The sequence below is a fragment of the Anarrhichthys ocellatus genome, unplaced genomic scaffold, assembly GCF_004355925.1.
Source record: "Anarrhichthys ocellatus isolate YVR2014 unplaced genomic scaffold, GSC_Weel_1.0 scaffold4, whole genome shotgun sequence".
Classification (NCBI taxonomy): Eukaryota; Metazoa; Chordata; class Actinopteri; order Perciformes; family Anarhichadidae; genus Anarrhichthys; species Anarrhichthys ocellatus.
Genome location: NW_022280034.1, coordinates 14,040,002 through 14,057,508, shown reverse-complemented (window position 1 = coordinate 14,057,508; position 17,507 = coordinate 14,040,002). Strand labels below are relative to the sequence as shown.

General features: G+C 42.0%; 2 protein-coding genes across 4 annotated transcripts in view; one reads left to right on the top strand and one right to left on the bottom strand.

Annotated features, from left to right (window-relative positions):
- Positions 1-16,814, top strand: part of rab26 (RAB26, member RAS oncogene family) — a 70,876-nt gene extending 54,062 nt beyond the window's left edge. The window contains exons 6-9 of the mRNA XM_031842633.1: positions 9,099-9,164; positions 10,189-10,245; positions 10,911-10,987; positions 14,213-16,814. Coding sequence (XP_031698493.1) covers positions 9,099-9,164; positions 10,189-10,245; positions 10,911-10,987; positions 14,213-14,315 — 303 coding nt within the window. The 3' untranslated portion in view covers positions 14,316-16,814. The remainder of the gene's footprint in view (positions 1-9,098; positions 9,165-10,188; positions 10,246-10,910; positions 10,988-14,212) is intronic.
- On the bottom strand, positions 2,398-5,860 carry LOC116380731 (uncharacterized). 3 transcript variants are annotated; one of them, XM_031842611.1, is made up of 2 exons: positions 3,916-5,860; positions 2,398-3,125 (listed from the first exon to the last, which is right to left on the bottom strand). In XM_031842611.1, the coding sequence occupies exons 1-2, from the start codon at positions 5,021-5,023 to the stop codon at positions 3,064-3,066; spliced, it is 1,170 nt and encodes a 389-aa protein (XP_031698471.1). In that variant the 5' UTR covers positions 5,024-5,860; the 3' UTR covers positions 2,398-3,063. The 3 variants fall into 3 exon arrangements, with proteins under 3 accessions (XP_031698471.1, XP_031698485.1, XP_031698479.1); XM_031842625.1 differs by having other exon boundaries at positions 2,398-4,998; positions 5,692-5,860; XM_031842619.1 differs by having other exon boundaries at positions 2,398-3,122; positions 3,916-5,859.
- Positions 16,815-17,507: the final 693 nt, after the last annotated feature.

Below are 17,507 nucleotides of genomic sequence, written 5' to 3'. Positions count from 1 at the left end.
TGTGTGTGTGTGTGTGTGTGTGTGTGTGTGTGTGTGTGTGTGTGTGTTGCATTCATCATTGCAATGGGGATAAAGTGCCCAACCTATCATCATCCAGCTGATGAAATTATTCACAAAGTTGTGCAAAGCTCAACTGCCAACTTCTCCGCACATCACGTACACACACAAATAATTTTAAAATCACTGATTGGATGATTCCTACAGCAATGCACCTTGGGAGTCACATCTGACTTCCGTCGTTAAATGTAAATATCACAGGACACTTGTCAGGATAACCTAAACACATTTTGTTTACTTGTTTAATTAAAGTGTTCCAGCAATTGACCGATTCTGCCGTTTGTTTTGGGGAGAGCAGTCTCGTTTTATGTTGCACGGCAGCTGGATTCTGTCAGAACACGGACCAATCGACGTCCTGTGAGGAGCTACAGGCAGCTACGGGCCTGGCTCAGGTGCGTGTGAGACGCCACGGAGAGGTGACCATTCTGAACAACAATGGCGGCTCCTGAAGAGATTAGCGTAGATGCTGCATCAGTTATATGATAACTGGAGAGCAGAGAAATGAATAGTGACGTTCTGACGGTCGGATACAAAGCAAATACGACGACGCAAAGTCGGTTCGGTTTTCCATCTTGTATTTGCTGCAAAGGCAACTAACTGTAGGTGTGATTGCACTGTGTGTTTTGTCAGAGGGATTCTGTAATGACCCTCATGTAACCAGACTCCTCTTCATTGTATTTGTCTTATTGCAATGAGTTTAGAGCTGCCGTCCCTTCTTGACAGTAAGAGTTAATTTCCCAGTTGCTGATGGACATAAAGAGGTCTTACCACAGTTGAAAGTAGTGTTCAGACTTGAGCTAGTTTTGACTGAAAGCAATCGATATTTTGTGGAATGATTCCTCTTTGAGATGCAGCAGCTTCAGATCTGCATGCGCAGGGTTTGCTACAGAGTGTGTGTATTAGTGTGGGGTCTCTGCATGTGTTTATGTGTGTGAATGATGGTCCCATCGCTCACCTGCCTGCAGCGTTGCTTCCAGCCTGCACCGCGGATCTCTCTCCGCTCGGCTCGACACCCTGCAGCTCATCTCAGCGGACCAAACCCAGATTCACACAACTGACTGCATCCAAACTTCTCTGTCTGCATCTTTTTTTTACCTTCATTTATATTCGAACACTTACAGATTTCTTTGAACTATATCTTGCTGAAATATGACTAAACATTTCATTGTGACTGATGTTATTTTCATTAGGTTGATATAGGAAGGATCTAATTAGGTTGCATTAGAAAATCTCGTTTTGGTTCGAGACGCCGTTATAAGCTCTGAAAAAAAATAGTAAGTGGACCTTGAGTCATACTATCCTATCCCTTTCTTGCTCAAAATACAAAAAAATCACCATGATGTAGTAATGTAATGCTTTCTTGGCCTGGGCTTGAGATTTTTAAGTCAAATCCTGCATTTCAAACTTCAAAAACCAAGTAAATATTACTTCATGGAAAATGTATTTATTTCCATATTTGTTTAATTATAAACTTGTTTTACCTTTACCACAAAAAGTGCGATTTTATGTTTGCATGTGTACAAAGTAAAAGACTTTTTATAAGGTGCAATATACGAGATTGGGAGTATTTCTATTGCTTCGCAAAGGCTGAGCCGGCGGCTCGCAGCTAACGGTGCTGACAGCGCTAACAGCGCAAACTACGGCAAACGTGCTGACTGAGCTGATGGTGTTTACCTCTGGGGGAGCCCGAGGGTGGGTGCTACGCCTCTGGGACAGTGGCGACGGGACAGTTTCTTTCAACATTTAGTTGTGTTTTAACTTATTCTTATATGTCAGGAGTTGATAATGTGAATAAACGGTAAGTCTGTTTTTATATTGTCTTTGGGTCCTCTCAATGGTTTTAATTGCAAATTTTACTGTTGCTGTAAAAACACCATGTGTCTGAAGGGCTTTACTTGGCATTTATAAGACTGTTGTTGCTTGTAGTTGTGACCAGTATTTTCACAGTGATAACATAGACGTGGGTTTTTGTTTTTGCAATTATCCCAGCGATTTCCCAGTAAGCAGCTGTTCCTTTGTGATTTGACGGTCTGTGTAAACTTTAAGCTTTTTGCCGTCGTGAGCCCATTTTTCTGTTTATTTGACTGTGCAGATAAGCGGCAAGATTCTCAGCACTTTGCACCTGTGTGTAGTCCGCCTACTAGTCCAGTCACATTGCAGCCACAAGCAAGTTAGATGTTGCTGCTGCACATTGTGAGTGTGTGTTTTTGCATCTGTCATTGTAAGTAAGGGCCTGCCGAGCCTGAACTGGAGCATAGCAGAAGAAATTCATCTGGAGGCAGAGTGTCAGAGACATCAGACCGTGGGAATTGCTGATAAAAACAAGCAAAAGAAGCATGAATCCTTCACAAACTTTATAAACAACAGTAATCCTATTTCTACACTCACATGGCTCCAATCATTTTAGGGCTCTGATCATCTTTTAACAGGTTAAATCATCTGTAAAATATCATCAAATAACATTCATACCAGAGACCAAAGTAATGTATTAAAAAGCTCTATTGATAATATTGTATTCAACTAACAACAATAAAAAACTGTGAGACCAAAAGTCAACATCGACTTACTTTAACTAAATATTTTACAAAACATAACCAAGTAGTTTTATTGCATTTTTGGTTTGTTTGAATTATTAACGGTAATCACGTGTTTACAACTGTAATTCAGGAGAAAATATGTTTCCTTCGCAGCCTAATTGAGAATGCAGTTTAGTTGTATGGGAAGTGATTGTCATTTGCCTAAAAGCAATACTCACACAAAGAACAAACTAATATTCCCACAACAGAGAGCAGTTAGCCAAATATTTACAGCAGATATCTGACAGGACTGTATGGCGGAGAGGTTAAACATCCCACAGTGCTGACGTAATACAAGTCATCTGTGACAGAGGGCGGCTTCAAAAGTGTCTCTCACTCCCCAGGACATGCAGTGCATGGACTGTAATCTGTACAACTGCTCCTGGTAGTTAGCGGTGTTGGAGGTTTAAGAAGTCTCCTCTCTGTCTCCTCAGCCAGGAAAGCGTGGCGTTGACCTCTCCCTGTCACAGCTGGTATCCACACGCAGTCCTGCTGAAACACAGACAATGCTGTTACTATTGATTGGCACTGTAACGCCCCTCTTCTCCTCTCAGCACACAAGAAAGGAAATCAATCGTAAGTAAATCAGGGCGAAAGGCACCCGGGCATCTACAATTAGATCTTCTGCAAACTTTGAAAAGTGTTGTGCATCATCTTCATGTACAGTACAACATATTTCTCAGAAACACGTATCTGTATCTGCACCAGCATGAGGAGTACTACCCGAACTACTAGTAGCTGTATAATGTCATCCATGGCCCGAACTTTCTAAAGAACAGCTGGTGGTATCATAAGGGGTATCTTAGCTGGAGCTTGAAGAAAACCGTTTTAATGGAAAGCACTTTTGAAAGATGTGATTTTTCCACCTCCGCCCTCCTCATTGGAGGATGATCTTTATTTATTCCGTTACATTTCTTGTTCCTTCTCTTCTACTCTAATCGTGTGGCTGAACCTAAATGATTAAAATCATTGAAAACGAATGCTTCATTAATATTGAACAAAAGAAGAGCAAGCCTCTACTTTCATGTTAATTATTCCAGTTGATCCCATCAGTTTATCACCATCCCTGCAGCATATGTCTTGTACTTTTACCATTCCTACTGATATTTTACAACCGGTTCAGTTATTCTCCATGTTGGTGTTGAAAATAATTATTGCTTCTCAATGTCCGTGCTCAACACCGTTGGAGCCTAACTTTTAAAATCACCCATGGACACAGTTTGCATGTTCAATATAGCATTCTTCTCCATATAGCAGTGGATTTGGAGATTGTAGTGCTTACCAGTGATTCCAGCATTCAGGCCGCTGTGGTCCTCAGTCTGGTGTGAACGTTTAGCTTTTGGCTTTAGAACACTGCTGTAAATGATTTCCTCATTAGCTGTAAAGGGCCCACGGCATTGGTGTGAATGAGTCATCAGTTTTGCTATTTGTCTTGCCATGGACGTTTTTTCTGGAACCGGTGGTGGAATTTTGCGCGGCCGAGCGGTCACCCCCGCCCCCTCTTCGTCCCCCCCGCCAAAGACGTCGTCGGACTCATCCAAAAGGGTGAGCGGGCGGAGGTGCATGTCGCGGAGCTCCTCGAGGGTCACCACAGGCAGAGGGGTCACCAGGGACCTGAGGAAGGCCGAGGAGTCGGAGTGGCGGCGGGGTGGTTTGGGTCTGAGAGGGGGTTTGTTTTCATGACGGGGGTCCGGATTAGCGGCGTCGACTGATCGTGAGTTAATAGCAAGACTAGATCCGGGTTCAGGGAGGACAACTGGGAGGGGAATCTGCAGAGACAGCCTGTTGGTGCGAGCCCGGGGGGACGTGGAGCTGGACTTGGGACGCAGCTTCCAACCTAGAGGGTCGTGGCCGGTGATGACAGATGTCTGGACAGGAGGAGGAGAGGAGCAGGAAGAAGTGGAGGAAGAGGAGGATGAGCCGAAGACCCCGAAGGGGGGGCAGGAGTAATGTTTGAGTGAATGATGGGATGCAGCGTGGGGTCGGAGGACAGACACTCCGCGCTGAGGAGGCTGCGGCTCCTTCTTGTCCCTCTTCACAGTTAAGACGGGCGAGGTCCCACACTTGCCAAAGTCGTGTGACCACCGCCGCTGATGAGAACGTGGTGTCACGTTGGAGACGGAGACTGTTGAGGAAGAGCGCTCTCTGGGCTCCTGGCTACGTGTTGTGTCATGTCCCGGTCCTGGTCTGTTCTTGCAGTCTCTGTTCTGTGCACTGAGGCTCACGTGATTAGCTTCGGACACTTTTTCACTCAGCTGGCCACACTGAGCGTTGCTGCCATTGGCGCAGGCTGGGATAGCACCGCCATTAATAGCAACGGAGCGTTTATTCATCTTCCTTGAAGTGTTGGTCAGGTCTGGCGAGCCTGTGAAGTCAAACATGTAGAACATGAGAGGACGGAGGGGGGTCGGGATGTTTCAGTTTTGAAAAGAGGAACAGGAAACGCCCATCTCTACTTCTCATATTAAGTTTCATAACCAAGAGATACTAGCCGCAGTGTGGATTTATAAAAGGATGTTGTTGATCAACTGAAAACCACCTGTTTAAATATGAAAAGGTATTTATGACATTTATATAGTTATTCAACTATTGTTAAGCTTTTACCTAAAATGCTATACTATTGTAACTGGAACAAATAACTCAGTTGTGTTCTTTATACAGCTTCAAGTTTGCTAACTTTAACAACGGAACAATATGAGGTCAGCATACCAGACCAAGTCAAGCTTTTGCAGCAGTGCATTTTTTTAATATTCAATTTTAATGTCAATCATGAATTCTGCTTTTTACTTGAGGGACTGTGTTATTTCCTCGCAACAATTACAGCCTTGCTTAAAATGATGGATAAAGAGGTTCGATTATACTACTACTGTGTTGCAAACACCAATAAACATTCTAACCAAATAACTGAACATAAACTCTGAACACAGTCGGTAACCTAAAACGTAGTTAAAAAGCTAAAAAGCGTAGTTTAAAAGCCTCAAATTATTATACCTAAACACAGAGGAATGAACACTGACATGTTTACAATGTGATTATAAAAATATGAAACATTGTTTACCTGCAGAGCTGTGTGGATCTTACTTCTCATCCAAACGGGACTCATTACTTTCTCACATGTCTTTGGTAATATCACTCTCTCTCTGTATTTCCCCACCCAGAGACCCACTAGCATCTGACCACAGCTTCCTAAACCAACACCCAGAAGAAAGTCCACACACACACACACACACACACACGTGCACACACACTAGTCAAGGTTGATTGATTAACAACTGTTTTCACAACTGCATGAAGTAAGAGCAGTATGGGAAAGTAGATATTGGGTCATGAGAGACACATCTCACATATGAACAGTAGATATTCAACCTGTAGCCAGTTCTGTAAAGTGCTTATGATTTTGGAGATCCCCCCCCCCCTGTAGCATGATCATTAGGTTGACATTTGTGGTTTTGAGTGAACTGTGGTACAGACATTTGTTCACACTTCCACGTCCAGATACTTACAAAACTAACTCTCCCATCAGCCTCAGATGTACGTTTTGTTTGGTGCTATTTAGCAAAGTTAGCAAAATTAGCAGGCTAGCACGCTAAGCTGAGACGGTTAACGAGGTAAACATGATACCTGCTAAAGACCAGTGTGTTGGAGAAGCCTGGATGTGTGTGGCAAGAAGTTCCGATGTGAGCTTCCTGGACATACTCAACCTCCCCCAACATGCATTGCGGCTCTTTAGATTGTTATTACCTTGAGTGGAAGATGTTGATTGTGATTTGTGAGGATACATTTTTATTAAACGGTGGTAGAGGGCCAGTGACGTGGTGATCGATACAGTCATGTGATGCAGAGAAGACACATTGCTTTAGGTGTACTTCAGTGTGAACAGTCTGCTGGTAATATTTTGTGGTTCATTTTATATTAAAACTTTGTTTAGTTTCTTTTACCAAAAGTAATATTAATACCAGCTTGGTCACTAAAAATTCAAAATCTCTTTTCAATTTCTGAACTGGCAGCCCACCCTCATGACACGACCTTCTTCATGTTGAAACTTTATTTAAACAGGGGGCTTATCTGTTTTTGAAGAAACCCCCAAAGTTCGGAGAGCTGTAGCAACTATGCAAATTAGGACGTGACATTTCCTGGTGACCGCTGCTAACACTATCTGTAATTGGTTTGATGGAACTCTGTTTCTCTTGGCATTAGGTTGCACTTATGTCACATTTCTAAGTTGTTTGGATGTTTTCTGACGGCTAAAAAGTAACCACCCAGCAAAACTCATCATGACTCAGCAATAGGCCCTTTCAAAACCCATGGTAGCATTCTGTCTCCCCCGTCTGTCTCCCTTTGTACACCAAGTCAAAGTGTCAATCAGAAGCTGCACCACGGCTGTTAATCTGACTGCGTGTCAAGAGCTGTCACATGCGGACCAACACATTACACGTGTCCTCCTCCCACACACCGTATGACTTCTAACGCTCCGCGTCGACAGCGAGCCTTTTGAAGTTTGATCACTTTGGGGCGCAAAAGCCGCGTTCCCGCTTTCACTTCCCCGTAATCCGCCCACAGGCTGCCGAGATCTTTCAAGGCCTGTGTGAGTAATTGGCAGGTTGGCGCGTTGCCGGGAGTCGTTGGCTTCTAGGTGAGGGCTCCGGTACATTAATCTCTGTGTAATGAAGTGAGGTAAACCCCCGGGGAGGGAGCGCAGAGTACTGTAAACCTGTAGACGAGAGAAGGGATTACAGCTGATCCGAGCATTATTCGCCTGATGATACACTCGCAGTGAGATGGAGGGAGGCAGGAGGAAATGTGTGCGCACTGTGCAGTACGTGTGTGAGTGTGAGAGAGGCCTCGCCTTTCTCTCGCTGTTTCACTCGATAGCAATCAAATATATTTACCTCTACCGCCGGTACGAAGCGATCAATATGTGCTTATTGATGCTTGACATGTTAACAGCAGCTGTCTGCCCAGCTGGCCCTCTCTAAGGTTAGGTTACATTTCTTCTGTAGATCACATCACTGTTAAGAACAACCATGCTGGGAACTTTTCAATTAAGTTCGCTCTTTTAGAAACTGCTGTAAAAGATTAACTTTCTTCCCACGATCTTAGACAAAAAGTTACACATTTGGATGTCTTCTTATATACAACTGCAATACTGATGAAATGTCCCATTGTGTTCTGTCATAACCTTCCTGTTCTCTTCCCTCAAACACAAGAGGTGCTCTGACACAACCTTTCTGTTTCATAAGCTCTCCATTTCATTACACCAACCTTCATCTTCTTCTCACTCTTATCCAGGGCTTAGCAGTGGAATCTATGTCCGTTACGATATCCCGTCAACCCCCAAAAAAAACAGGCAGGCTAAAAAAAAGTTAATACGAATCCTGTGATCCTTCGTGGCTCATTATTTAGTTTCTTCACTCTCTGAAAATGAATTTCACTGCCCAAAACTTTTCAGGTTTTTCCACGTGCAACGGTTGAAAGTGAGATCGGATTTAGATTTCAACACACACAAAAGTACACTCACACAGTATCTGCTCAGAGTATGTTGAGGGACAGTAATTACCATCACTGAAATGATTTCCATAATCATCTGGGTTTATTAGAGACATGAAAGTAGGGAAGCTTCTCGGCTTTAATGCAAATTAGTGTAGCCTGCATTAACAATCCTATTCTAATAATGGCTCATGGTCATCGTGACGAGACACAACCACAGTGATAAGCTACATGTTTCGTATTCTGGGGGGATCGGAGCTTTATATACATAGAGAGTAAATCCTGTTTCTGGTAGAAACCAGAAGGTTTTTCCACATGTACCCTGCCCTTCCACTTTTTGATTGTATTAACTGTAATCAGTGTGCTGGAATATTTGATGAGATTAGATGAAATATCAGCTGGCAGTTAAGACTGACCTGTCCAATACTAATCAGATCTGGAACGACTGCCACCATTTCTCACTCTCCTTATTTTAGCTCCATTCATCACCTTGTGTAAGTCCGTTTCTTAGCTGCTCCCGCTGCATTTCCAAAGTTCGCACAGCCGTTGTGTGAATTGAAACGCTCTTTGTATCAACGCAAAGTGAACTAAACGATGAGATCTCTCAGGAGAGTGCGTGTGAGTATCAGAGCATCGAAGACCCCCAGAGACATGAAGTGCTTTTTAACAAAGCCAGATAATGGAGAGTGAAGACACTACTGGCCTGTAATTGGAAGAAGACGGATGGTTAGAGATGCAGGCGGAGAGAAGAGCGATGAAGAGGGGATTTGGAGGGAGTAGAGGAGCATAAGATGCACGGCAGCCAGTGAACAATAAATGTATCTTTTGTCTTTCTCCATCTCTCCATCTCTGCGGATCCATCCATCTCCTCTCTCAACACTTTCTCCAATCCCTCCCTCGTATCATGCCTCTCTCCTCTCTTTTTTCCCTTCCCGCTTTGGATCGCTTCACCACTCTGTGGCCTCTCTCCGTCTCCAGGCATGGCTGACAGAGATCCATGAGTACGGTCAGCAGGACGTGGTCGTCATGCTGCTGGGCAACAAGGTGAGACCTTGTTGCCAACACTGGGCTATGGATGGACAGATGGACCCAATAGAGGGAGGGATGGGGACGATCATGAAGGGGGGTATGGTGGGAGCTGGAGTGGATTTATGGATGTGTGTGGAGAGAGAGAAAGAGATGTACAAAACGACTTTGGAGTTGTTACTGGTCATTTCAACAGATCCTGTTGGAGAAGTGACAGTAAAATCTAATTATCTTAACTTAACTCATCAATTAATGACATTTTTTGTTAACAATAAATCAAATGGCTATGTGTAATGCAAACAGAGCCCAACCAAAGAGATGTATCACACAGCCCTGCAGTCCCACTCAGTTCTACAGAGCTTAGCATCTTTTAGCTTTTTGTTTTCGAATGCGCTGTTTCGATTCACTCTCACCGCTCTCGTCCACTTTCGTTGTGGCCTCAGGAGGCAGCTGTTTTCAGTGCAAAAGCTCTGATTAATTCAGTATACTCAACCCCCCCAGTGTCAAATGAATGCAACTCGTTGTTGAACACTGTGGAGTGTTTAGCTAAAAAGCTAGCTAAAGCTATCGAGCAAGGTATTTCTCTCAGGAGTTGGTGGAGACCAAAACCGAGCTCAAGAAAGAGTAAATTAACCTACATTTTTCAGGTAGCCAGAAATACAACTCCAAATATTTGCTAATGTTTCTCTGTGTCTGTTGAAATTGTAAATAAGGCAACTGTTTGCATGTTTTGTAAGGCCATACAATGTCAGATGTAGTATTTGTTTGGCTTGTTACGGAGCTGCCCTGCATCCAAGTGAACCAAAATAAGTAATTAATGCAGTCAACGTCTTATACATCTTATTTCTTTGACATTTATCTCCAAATCCTGAATTCTTTTTCAGGCGAGATGGTCGTGAAAATAATAGAAAATAACTCAAAGTGATGATACACATGTATATGTCAAACATGGACGACAAACTTCTATGAATTCCCTCATTAAACAGTCTGTGCGTGTGAATGACACTTTCTAACTTGATAGTGTGCGTCCATTGTTTTCCAGGTCGACTCCACGCATGGCAGGATGGTGAAGCGAGAGGAGGGAGAGAAACTGGCAAAGGTGAGCTTCCTAGTACACACACACACACACGCACACACAACACACACAATGCACACATTCACATTCAATTTGACACATGTAACAAGGATAAAAGACATACTGTGCTCTGAAACTCTAAAACTCCCCCCATGTAGCTGCTGTGTCTTGATCAGTGTGTGCAATTACGTATTCATGGAGGCACATATTGTTGTTGTGTGTAAATGACGGGGGCTTGCTAACTTAATTTTCCACGCCATGTTTCGCTCAGATAAGCTCTGAGAGGCGTGTTAGAGTAAATATGAAGAGGAGAGAGAAAAGCACTGCAGCTGTCAAGGTGGAGACACACAGCGGGAATATTGACATGTTTACACACACACAGACTCAGACATAATGGGATTGCTATACCTGGGAGCATCTTTCATCGACAACACACTGTGTTCATTTTCTTTCTTATAAGTTACAACAAAGAGGGGAGACATTTATTTTTCAAAGCCAGAAACATCAGCACCCATCAAAATGATTGTTGAATTATTGGTATCGACCTAAACCTAAATTAATCTAAAACCTGATTCTTCTTTCGGTGTCAGACACACAAGAGTGCCAAGTCCACATCACTGAACACACACACACACACACACACACACACACACACACACATCCCTGATAACAGATGTTTCTCTGTGCAGGAGTTTGGAGTGCCCTTCATGGAGACGAGTGCTAAATCTGGACTGAATGTGGAGCTGGCCTTCACTGCAGTGGCCAAGTGAGTCACACACAAACACAAAACACCACAGCATGAAGGAACACACAATGGCAGAGCACACAAAACTCTCAAAAGTTCCCAAGTGATGAAAACTAGAACAGTACTGGCCCTTGAGTTTGATAGCTCTGGTGTTGCACGAACAGTAAAGGGGACAAGCCTACAAATGTTAAAGCATTAAAACACAGGCCTCCTCAGCTCAATACGTGACCCGGTCGGAGCAGTAGCTCATGGTGGCTAATGTAATACCAGGTTTAGCAAACATGAGATGGATATCACGGGGACAATCCTCTATTTTTAGCACGTCACAGATAAACATTTCAATGGTTTTATCACAAAAGTAAAACACAAAGTTATCACGCTGTAGCTCACCAGACGGGTCTGTTTCCTTCCTTTGCTTTCACCGTTGCCATCATCTCACGGTAGCTATAAGCTGATAGCAACAGGTGTCATTTCGGCAGACAAAATCCATCTGTTACACGAGAGAAACCTGCTTTCGTTTTCTTCAGTGTGAAATTGTTTAAAAAATATATTTCTGAGTGGAAACCATCGTTACAATTGTGCACTTGTGCCGTGCTAGAATGGGAAAACGTGACCTTTGGAGGATGGGAATTATGAGTTTTAAGTAGGTACATGAATGTGTTGCATTTTTGTGAACCTGCTCTCCTTTTTTCCAGAACACTGATATTAAACTGACATTAAACTGATATTAGAATGAATTGCTGCTCTAGACATGATGTGGAGAAAAGTAATTTTTTAATAATAATAATGAACTTCCAATAATCCGTTCCCACCGCCAACTCATTAATGGCAGCTCGGTCAGTGACGCTACATGTCAAACTATGATGCTCTAGGTAGCCGCAGTTATGGTGGGAGTAAAGGAGGAGGTCAGGTGACCACGGTATAAAGAGCAATAGTAAACACAGGATTTTCACTCGGGAGACCCTGTTCGAGTCCCGTGTGAAACCAAAAGGCAACCTTGCCCTATTTTAAGTTACGTAAGTAAAGTTAGTAGAAGTGGTTACTTACTTATCTTAACCACAAACCGAAACTTAGTTATTTATACCTAGTTATTTCCTGTGAACACATATCATTTTTAAATCATGCATGTGACAAGCAGTTGAGTCAAACAACCCACCCAAACCCCTCATGCAGTAAACCTGTTACCTGTTAGAACTTCTCTTGGTGAGAACATCGGCCTAATGCCTTGAACAGTTAAAGAAAGGACAATGCCCTCTGTCTTAAGGTATATATATATAGTGGAACACATCAATGCTAAAGCAGGTAAACTCCATAAACCACAGAGTACAGAACAATGGCTCTGTCAGCTGCACGGATGAGGCCGTTTTTAGAGGTCGGATCAGCTGAACTTCTGCTGCAGTGTTGCTCTAAACCAGAGATTTCTGAACAGGCGACACGCTTTTGTGTGAAGTTATTTGAGGTCTTTTATGTTCCTTTTTTAAAAACTCTGGTAATGATAGATAGATGACAGGAGGGTCATTTATTTTTGACATAATATACATTTGTAGTTGTTCCCTGCAGTGATGGTATCTTAAGCATTCAAATAGAAAGAGACAGAAATGATAAATCCAGCTGTTATTATGAGATTACTATCCAAACCAAAAGTGTGTATTAACAGCAAGACATCCGATAGTTTCTTCCATTATTTCCATCTCCTGTTTCTTTATAACGAGGATGCTATTTTAACTCTGTGTCTCACTTAAATGTGTGGTGTCGGACAGTTTGTGTGGGAGTTGTTTTACATTCATAGCCTCGTTATGGCAACAGGCTGGCATTGTGAGGTGATGCCAAGAATAGCGTGACAGTCTGGCACACAGCACCATGCAGATACGGAAAATGAGACCAGCGCTGTCAGTTTTGTGACCAGCACTTTTTGCATCCTCCTCTTTTTTTTTTTTTGCCTGCTCGCTCCAAACTTCTCCATCCCCTCTCATCCCTCACTCTTCCACCCCATCGTGCTTTAGTCCATTTCCCTTTGTGAGTGCTTTATTTGCATAAAACACACCAGTGCTTTGTGCTAACTAAAAGCCTCAAAAAACGGATAAAAAAAAAAAGAAAGTGTCACCTGGAAACCGTGATAATGATGCTTGTCAACAACAATGGTCTGTTGTCACACTATTCATGAATTGACTACAGTGACGTAAGCATCATGCATCTATTTATATGCTTTAATTGTTCTTTGTAAATTAATTTTTTTTCTTCCTCACTTGTTTTTGTTGCTTGGATTTTGATTGTTTTTTTTTACAGTGAAAGAGAATCCAGGTTTATTAATGTTCTATACAGAGGTCAACGGATCACCACTCTGTTGGCTCTAATGAGCCAGAGAGAAGGAAAAGTTCCACAAGTTCTGGCTGTTGCTTCATATCTGACGGACTGATATGAGAGTCATGAACATCTTCTTTTCTTACTTTGGACAATCACTGTATTTTCTAAAATTTCAAACTAATTGTGGAAAAAAAAAAACATTAAATATGTTTTGTGATCTTTACTGTACGCGTGTGGACGCGATGTCTCTGGAACGCCTTGAGGGAGTTTCATTACATCTGGCACGAGCATCCACTTGATCTCAAAGGTCACTGTGACCTCACAACACACGTTTTTGGCCATAACTCAAGAATGTATCTGCTAATTATGTCAAATTCATACACGTATTTAATCGGATAAAATTATGACTTCATGACATTTTGGACAGACATTGATGTAAACTGCAACCTGACTGGTTGATGGTAGCATACAACCGCGAGGCGGTAGTTCTAGTACCATCTGTCAGGAAACACGAACCCAAGCGCTTGAACCAGACAAATAAAGATGATGAAACAGGAAAGCAATTAATGACAATTTTTGAAGCTGATTGCAAAGACAGCAGCATAATTCAGACATATTTCCTCTTGCTACAAGCATCCAACTGTAAAATCAGATGGTCGTGTCAGGCCATCCTGGAGTTCACCAACCAAACACTGTTTTGAAATGGTGCCGACTTACCACAAACTGATACAGTAGGTATCTGCATCAAGTTTCCAAGAGCTGAAATAAATGGAACAATTTGGATTTTCACGTTCTGTTAGGAGGTATTTGACTGCCGCGTTCACCAATGGGGGAAATGATATTTCTGTGACAAGGAAAACCACGAAAATAGCTCTGCTCTGTCGCCACCTGTCAGTAGCAGAGTTAGCGCAGCCTCATGTTTCCACTGTCTCTCTCTTTCAGAGAACTGAAGCACAGGACCATGAAGGAGCCCGATGAGCCAAAGTTTCAGCTGCAGCAGTACGTCGACAAAGAAATGAGGACTGCTGGCTGCTGCCGCTCGTAGACCATATCCTCATGCCTGTTGGCGTCTGTGTGTGACAGACAGAGAGAGAGAGAACAGGTACATTCCAATAAAGTAGTAATTAATCCGGTGTGTCTGGGAATTATCATGCAATTCTCAGTGTTTGTAATATATCAGTGGTGATATGGCCAGTATGCTCTCTCTCCCAACCCACCTATCCTCTGCAACTGTGAATGTAATATAACTCTGATACATGCTTGCACATACACATGCATGTACACACATGGACACACTCGTATACGGCTATGTTTGTAAGTCTACTTCATAGCTCGGTCAATCCATTTTATTCATGAGTGGGATGTACATATTATAAATGTGAATTTAATTTGGTGCCCTGAAGCTTTGTAGTTTGTAAATGCCGTCTTGTTGAAACAGAAGAATACAAATATGTTGAACATCAAATCAATCTGAAAGTAAATAGAAATGAATAGATCTAATGAACATATTTGTACAGATACAATATTGTAAGCTGCCAAATGGCACTGTGTGCCGTTGTGTACAGGATATCACATGATAATGTTTTTTGTGGTCATTATACTATTTATTTTGAGCTCTTTACCTTTTATACGCAGATTGTTCTGTGAAGCATTTTAGCATTAAGAACCTCCCTCCGAAATTTTAGACGATATTAAATATAAAAAACTAGATCGTCAGCAAAGAGGCGGAGTCGACTCTGACTTTTACAGATTCACTCGTTTTGATTCACCCTTGAATTGCCATGACCAGCTGTTATCACGACCAATAGTATGCTTCAGACAGAGCAAGATGGGCAAACTGCAAGGACCTGCACGTTGTGAAATGGTAGCAGTTTTTAACACGTGGTTAACAATGTGAATTGTAACAAAAGTATGTGGTTAGATTCAAGCAACAAAACTGCTTTAGGTTTAGGAAAAGGTCATGGTTCGGGTTAAAATAAGTATTATGGTGATGTAACTAAAGTAATAAACATAAGATAAGTATGTAGTATGTTACGTATATTGCATATGTTACGTAAGTTGCATAACCTAAAATAAGTCAATGTGTTGACACAAACACTCCTGGGTGAAAGTCCTGTGTTTGTTTGACCCATCCCTCCACACGACCTCCTCCCAATAAGCAGACTTTATACTCTTTATACTACGACTGACCGTCTCCGTCGCTCCCGTCATAATTACTACGACCACCAAACAATTATGAACCTCCAGCAATCCAGTTTACAAAGCATGATAACAGCCTACTGAGCCAATTAGGAGGTTGAAGAGGGCAATGCCACCTTACTTCTATTGTTCTGATGACAACCGTTAACGGCCATTTAATCGACTGATAATATTCAAAGCGGCTGGCAGATTTGGGGTGAAATCAGTTACATGCTTCATTGCAAGAGGAGAGTGCTATTTCTTTCAAAGAAATCACTCCCAGCATGCTCATTCTTGAGAAAAGTGCAGGAGACAAATAACATCGTTTTTGTGACACAAAGCAACAGGGTACATGTAAAATCTGGTTTAAATGGGATTCTTTTTTAATATATTGATCGTATAAGGTTCATTCTTGACTTTGGAAACAGAAGTTGGGGGAAAGAAAAATATTGTTTTCAGGTCCACTTACAGCACTGGCTTTTCATGGAGCTTTTCGTCACATCTCACTCTCTTCATCGGCACATGGAGTCTTCTGATGAAGTCGGGATTGACTCGGTCAGCTTTAACATAACTTGGCAATATTGATTTATTAAATATTCAACAGATGAAGACCAAGAGATGTGGCTGAAAGCTGCAGATAAAGCTAGTGAGTGGACTTAGTTGAATAATGCTGGTTTGAGATAGAGGTTCTATATAACATCTCTTATCCTCCACTTTTTGTACGTATACTTTGAATTTTCAACTATACAGAATATTGTATAAATGTTAATGTTAAACAACAGATGTTTAGATTTTTTGTTCCTCTACTTCGCCAGGCTTGATTTCAATGCTTAAAAATGTTGAAAGCAAGATAAAATACACATGAACACAGATGATATGCAAAGTGCCAGCCTTATTTCAATCATGATCAGAAAATGTAAAAAAGTGAATCTCGTAGAAGTGTTTAGAATTTGTGAAACCTAGAGGAAGGTTTGACCGAACCTCTTTCTCACTTGTTTTTCCCTTCGGGGGTTTTGTAATAGCTTACCTGTTGTTGCGTAGAGATGTACCAATTCTTATTGGCTCTTTGATGAACTATGGCATTCCACGGGCATTGTTATCTTTTTTTGTGAAATGTTTTATCACAGATGGTTTCATTCTGCCTTCTGTTCGTGTTGAAAATATAAATTGTACCATGAAATACTATAAATACAATTACATTTGCTTTCAATGAGTGGTTACACTTCATCTTGATATCCAGATTTTACAATAGATTTTCAGTATGAATCATAGTAAACTTGTTATCTGTATACTGTATCTTCACTCAAATGATTTGTATCGTATCAATCTCCAGTGTTCACAAATAAAGAATCAAATCAACAGTGAATGAGTTATTCTTGCCTGCAGACGACCAGCGTGGGTCTACACCGCTGCTATGTGGCAGAGTCCTGTTATTGCTACATGGACAGTGGCTGGTTAGCTATGTCTGACCATCTCTTTACATTGCCTTGGAACATTTAATCCGGTTGGTGTTGCTTTTACGGCTACACACGCTCTCAACACATGACCTGTTTTTCTCCCCTCACCTTCTTTTCTTTTTTTGTCCAAGCTCTGGTACCCCCTTATGGTCTCAGGTCCAGAATAGACTTAACCTGGAACCCTTTGAAGGCCCCCTTTTGTTGGACATACCATAACAGCGACTGCACTGACTCCGGATCAGCAGAGACCAGAAGAGTGGCTTCTACTGGTCAGCAAGTCTCACCATCAGCACTGGGACAAGAATCGTGTGGCTTGAATACAGGTGGGTATGGTAAACATACAGGAAGAAGTTAAATGTTTTCTCTTCTTTTCTTTATTTACAGTTTCAAACCATATTAATCATTCAATGTTTGACGTAGTTTGTGCCTGCATCCAGCTTTCTGTTGACCTTTTGAATATTTGATTCTTCAATACCGCATTAAATATGACTTCATGGATATAGTACGTACAGTACACTGGACGTATAAACTTTCATTTCCACACGTTTAGTTATTTATAACCAAAGCAAGTGAATGGAACACCTGAAGACAGCATGCCACAC

What these genes read in the sequence shown, in the direction of transcription:
- LOC116380731 (XM_031842611.1), bottom strand. Translation starts at nt 5,023, where the DNA reads ATGTTCTACATGTTTGACTTCACAGGCTCGCCAGACCTGACCAACACT. An exon ending in CCTGAATGCTGGAATCACTG is followed by an intron (nt 3,126 to 3,915) that starts GTAAGCACTACA and finishes TCTGTGTTTCAG; the next exon opens with CAGGACTGCGTGTGGATACC.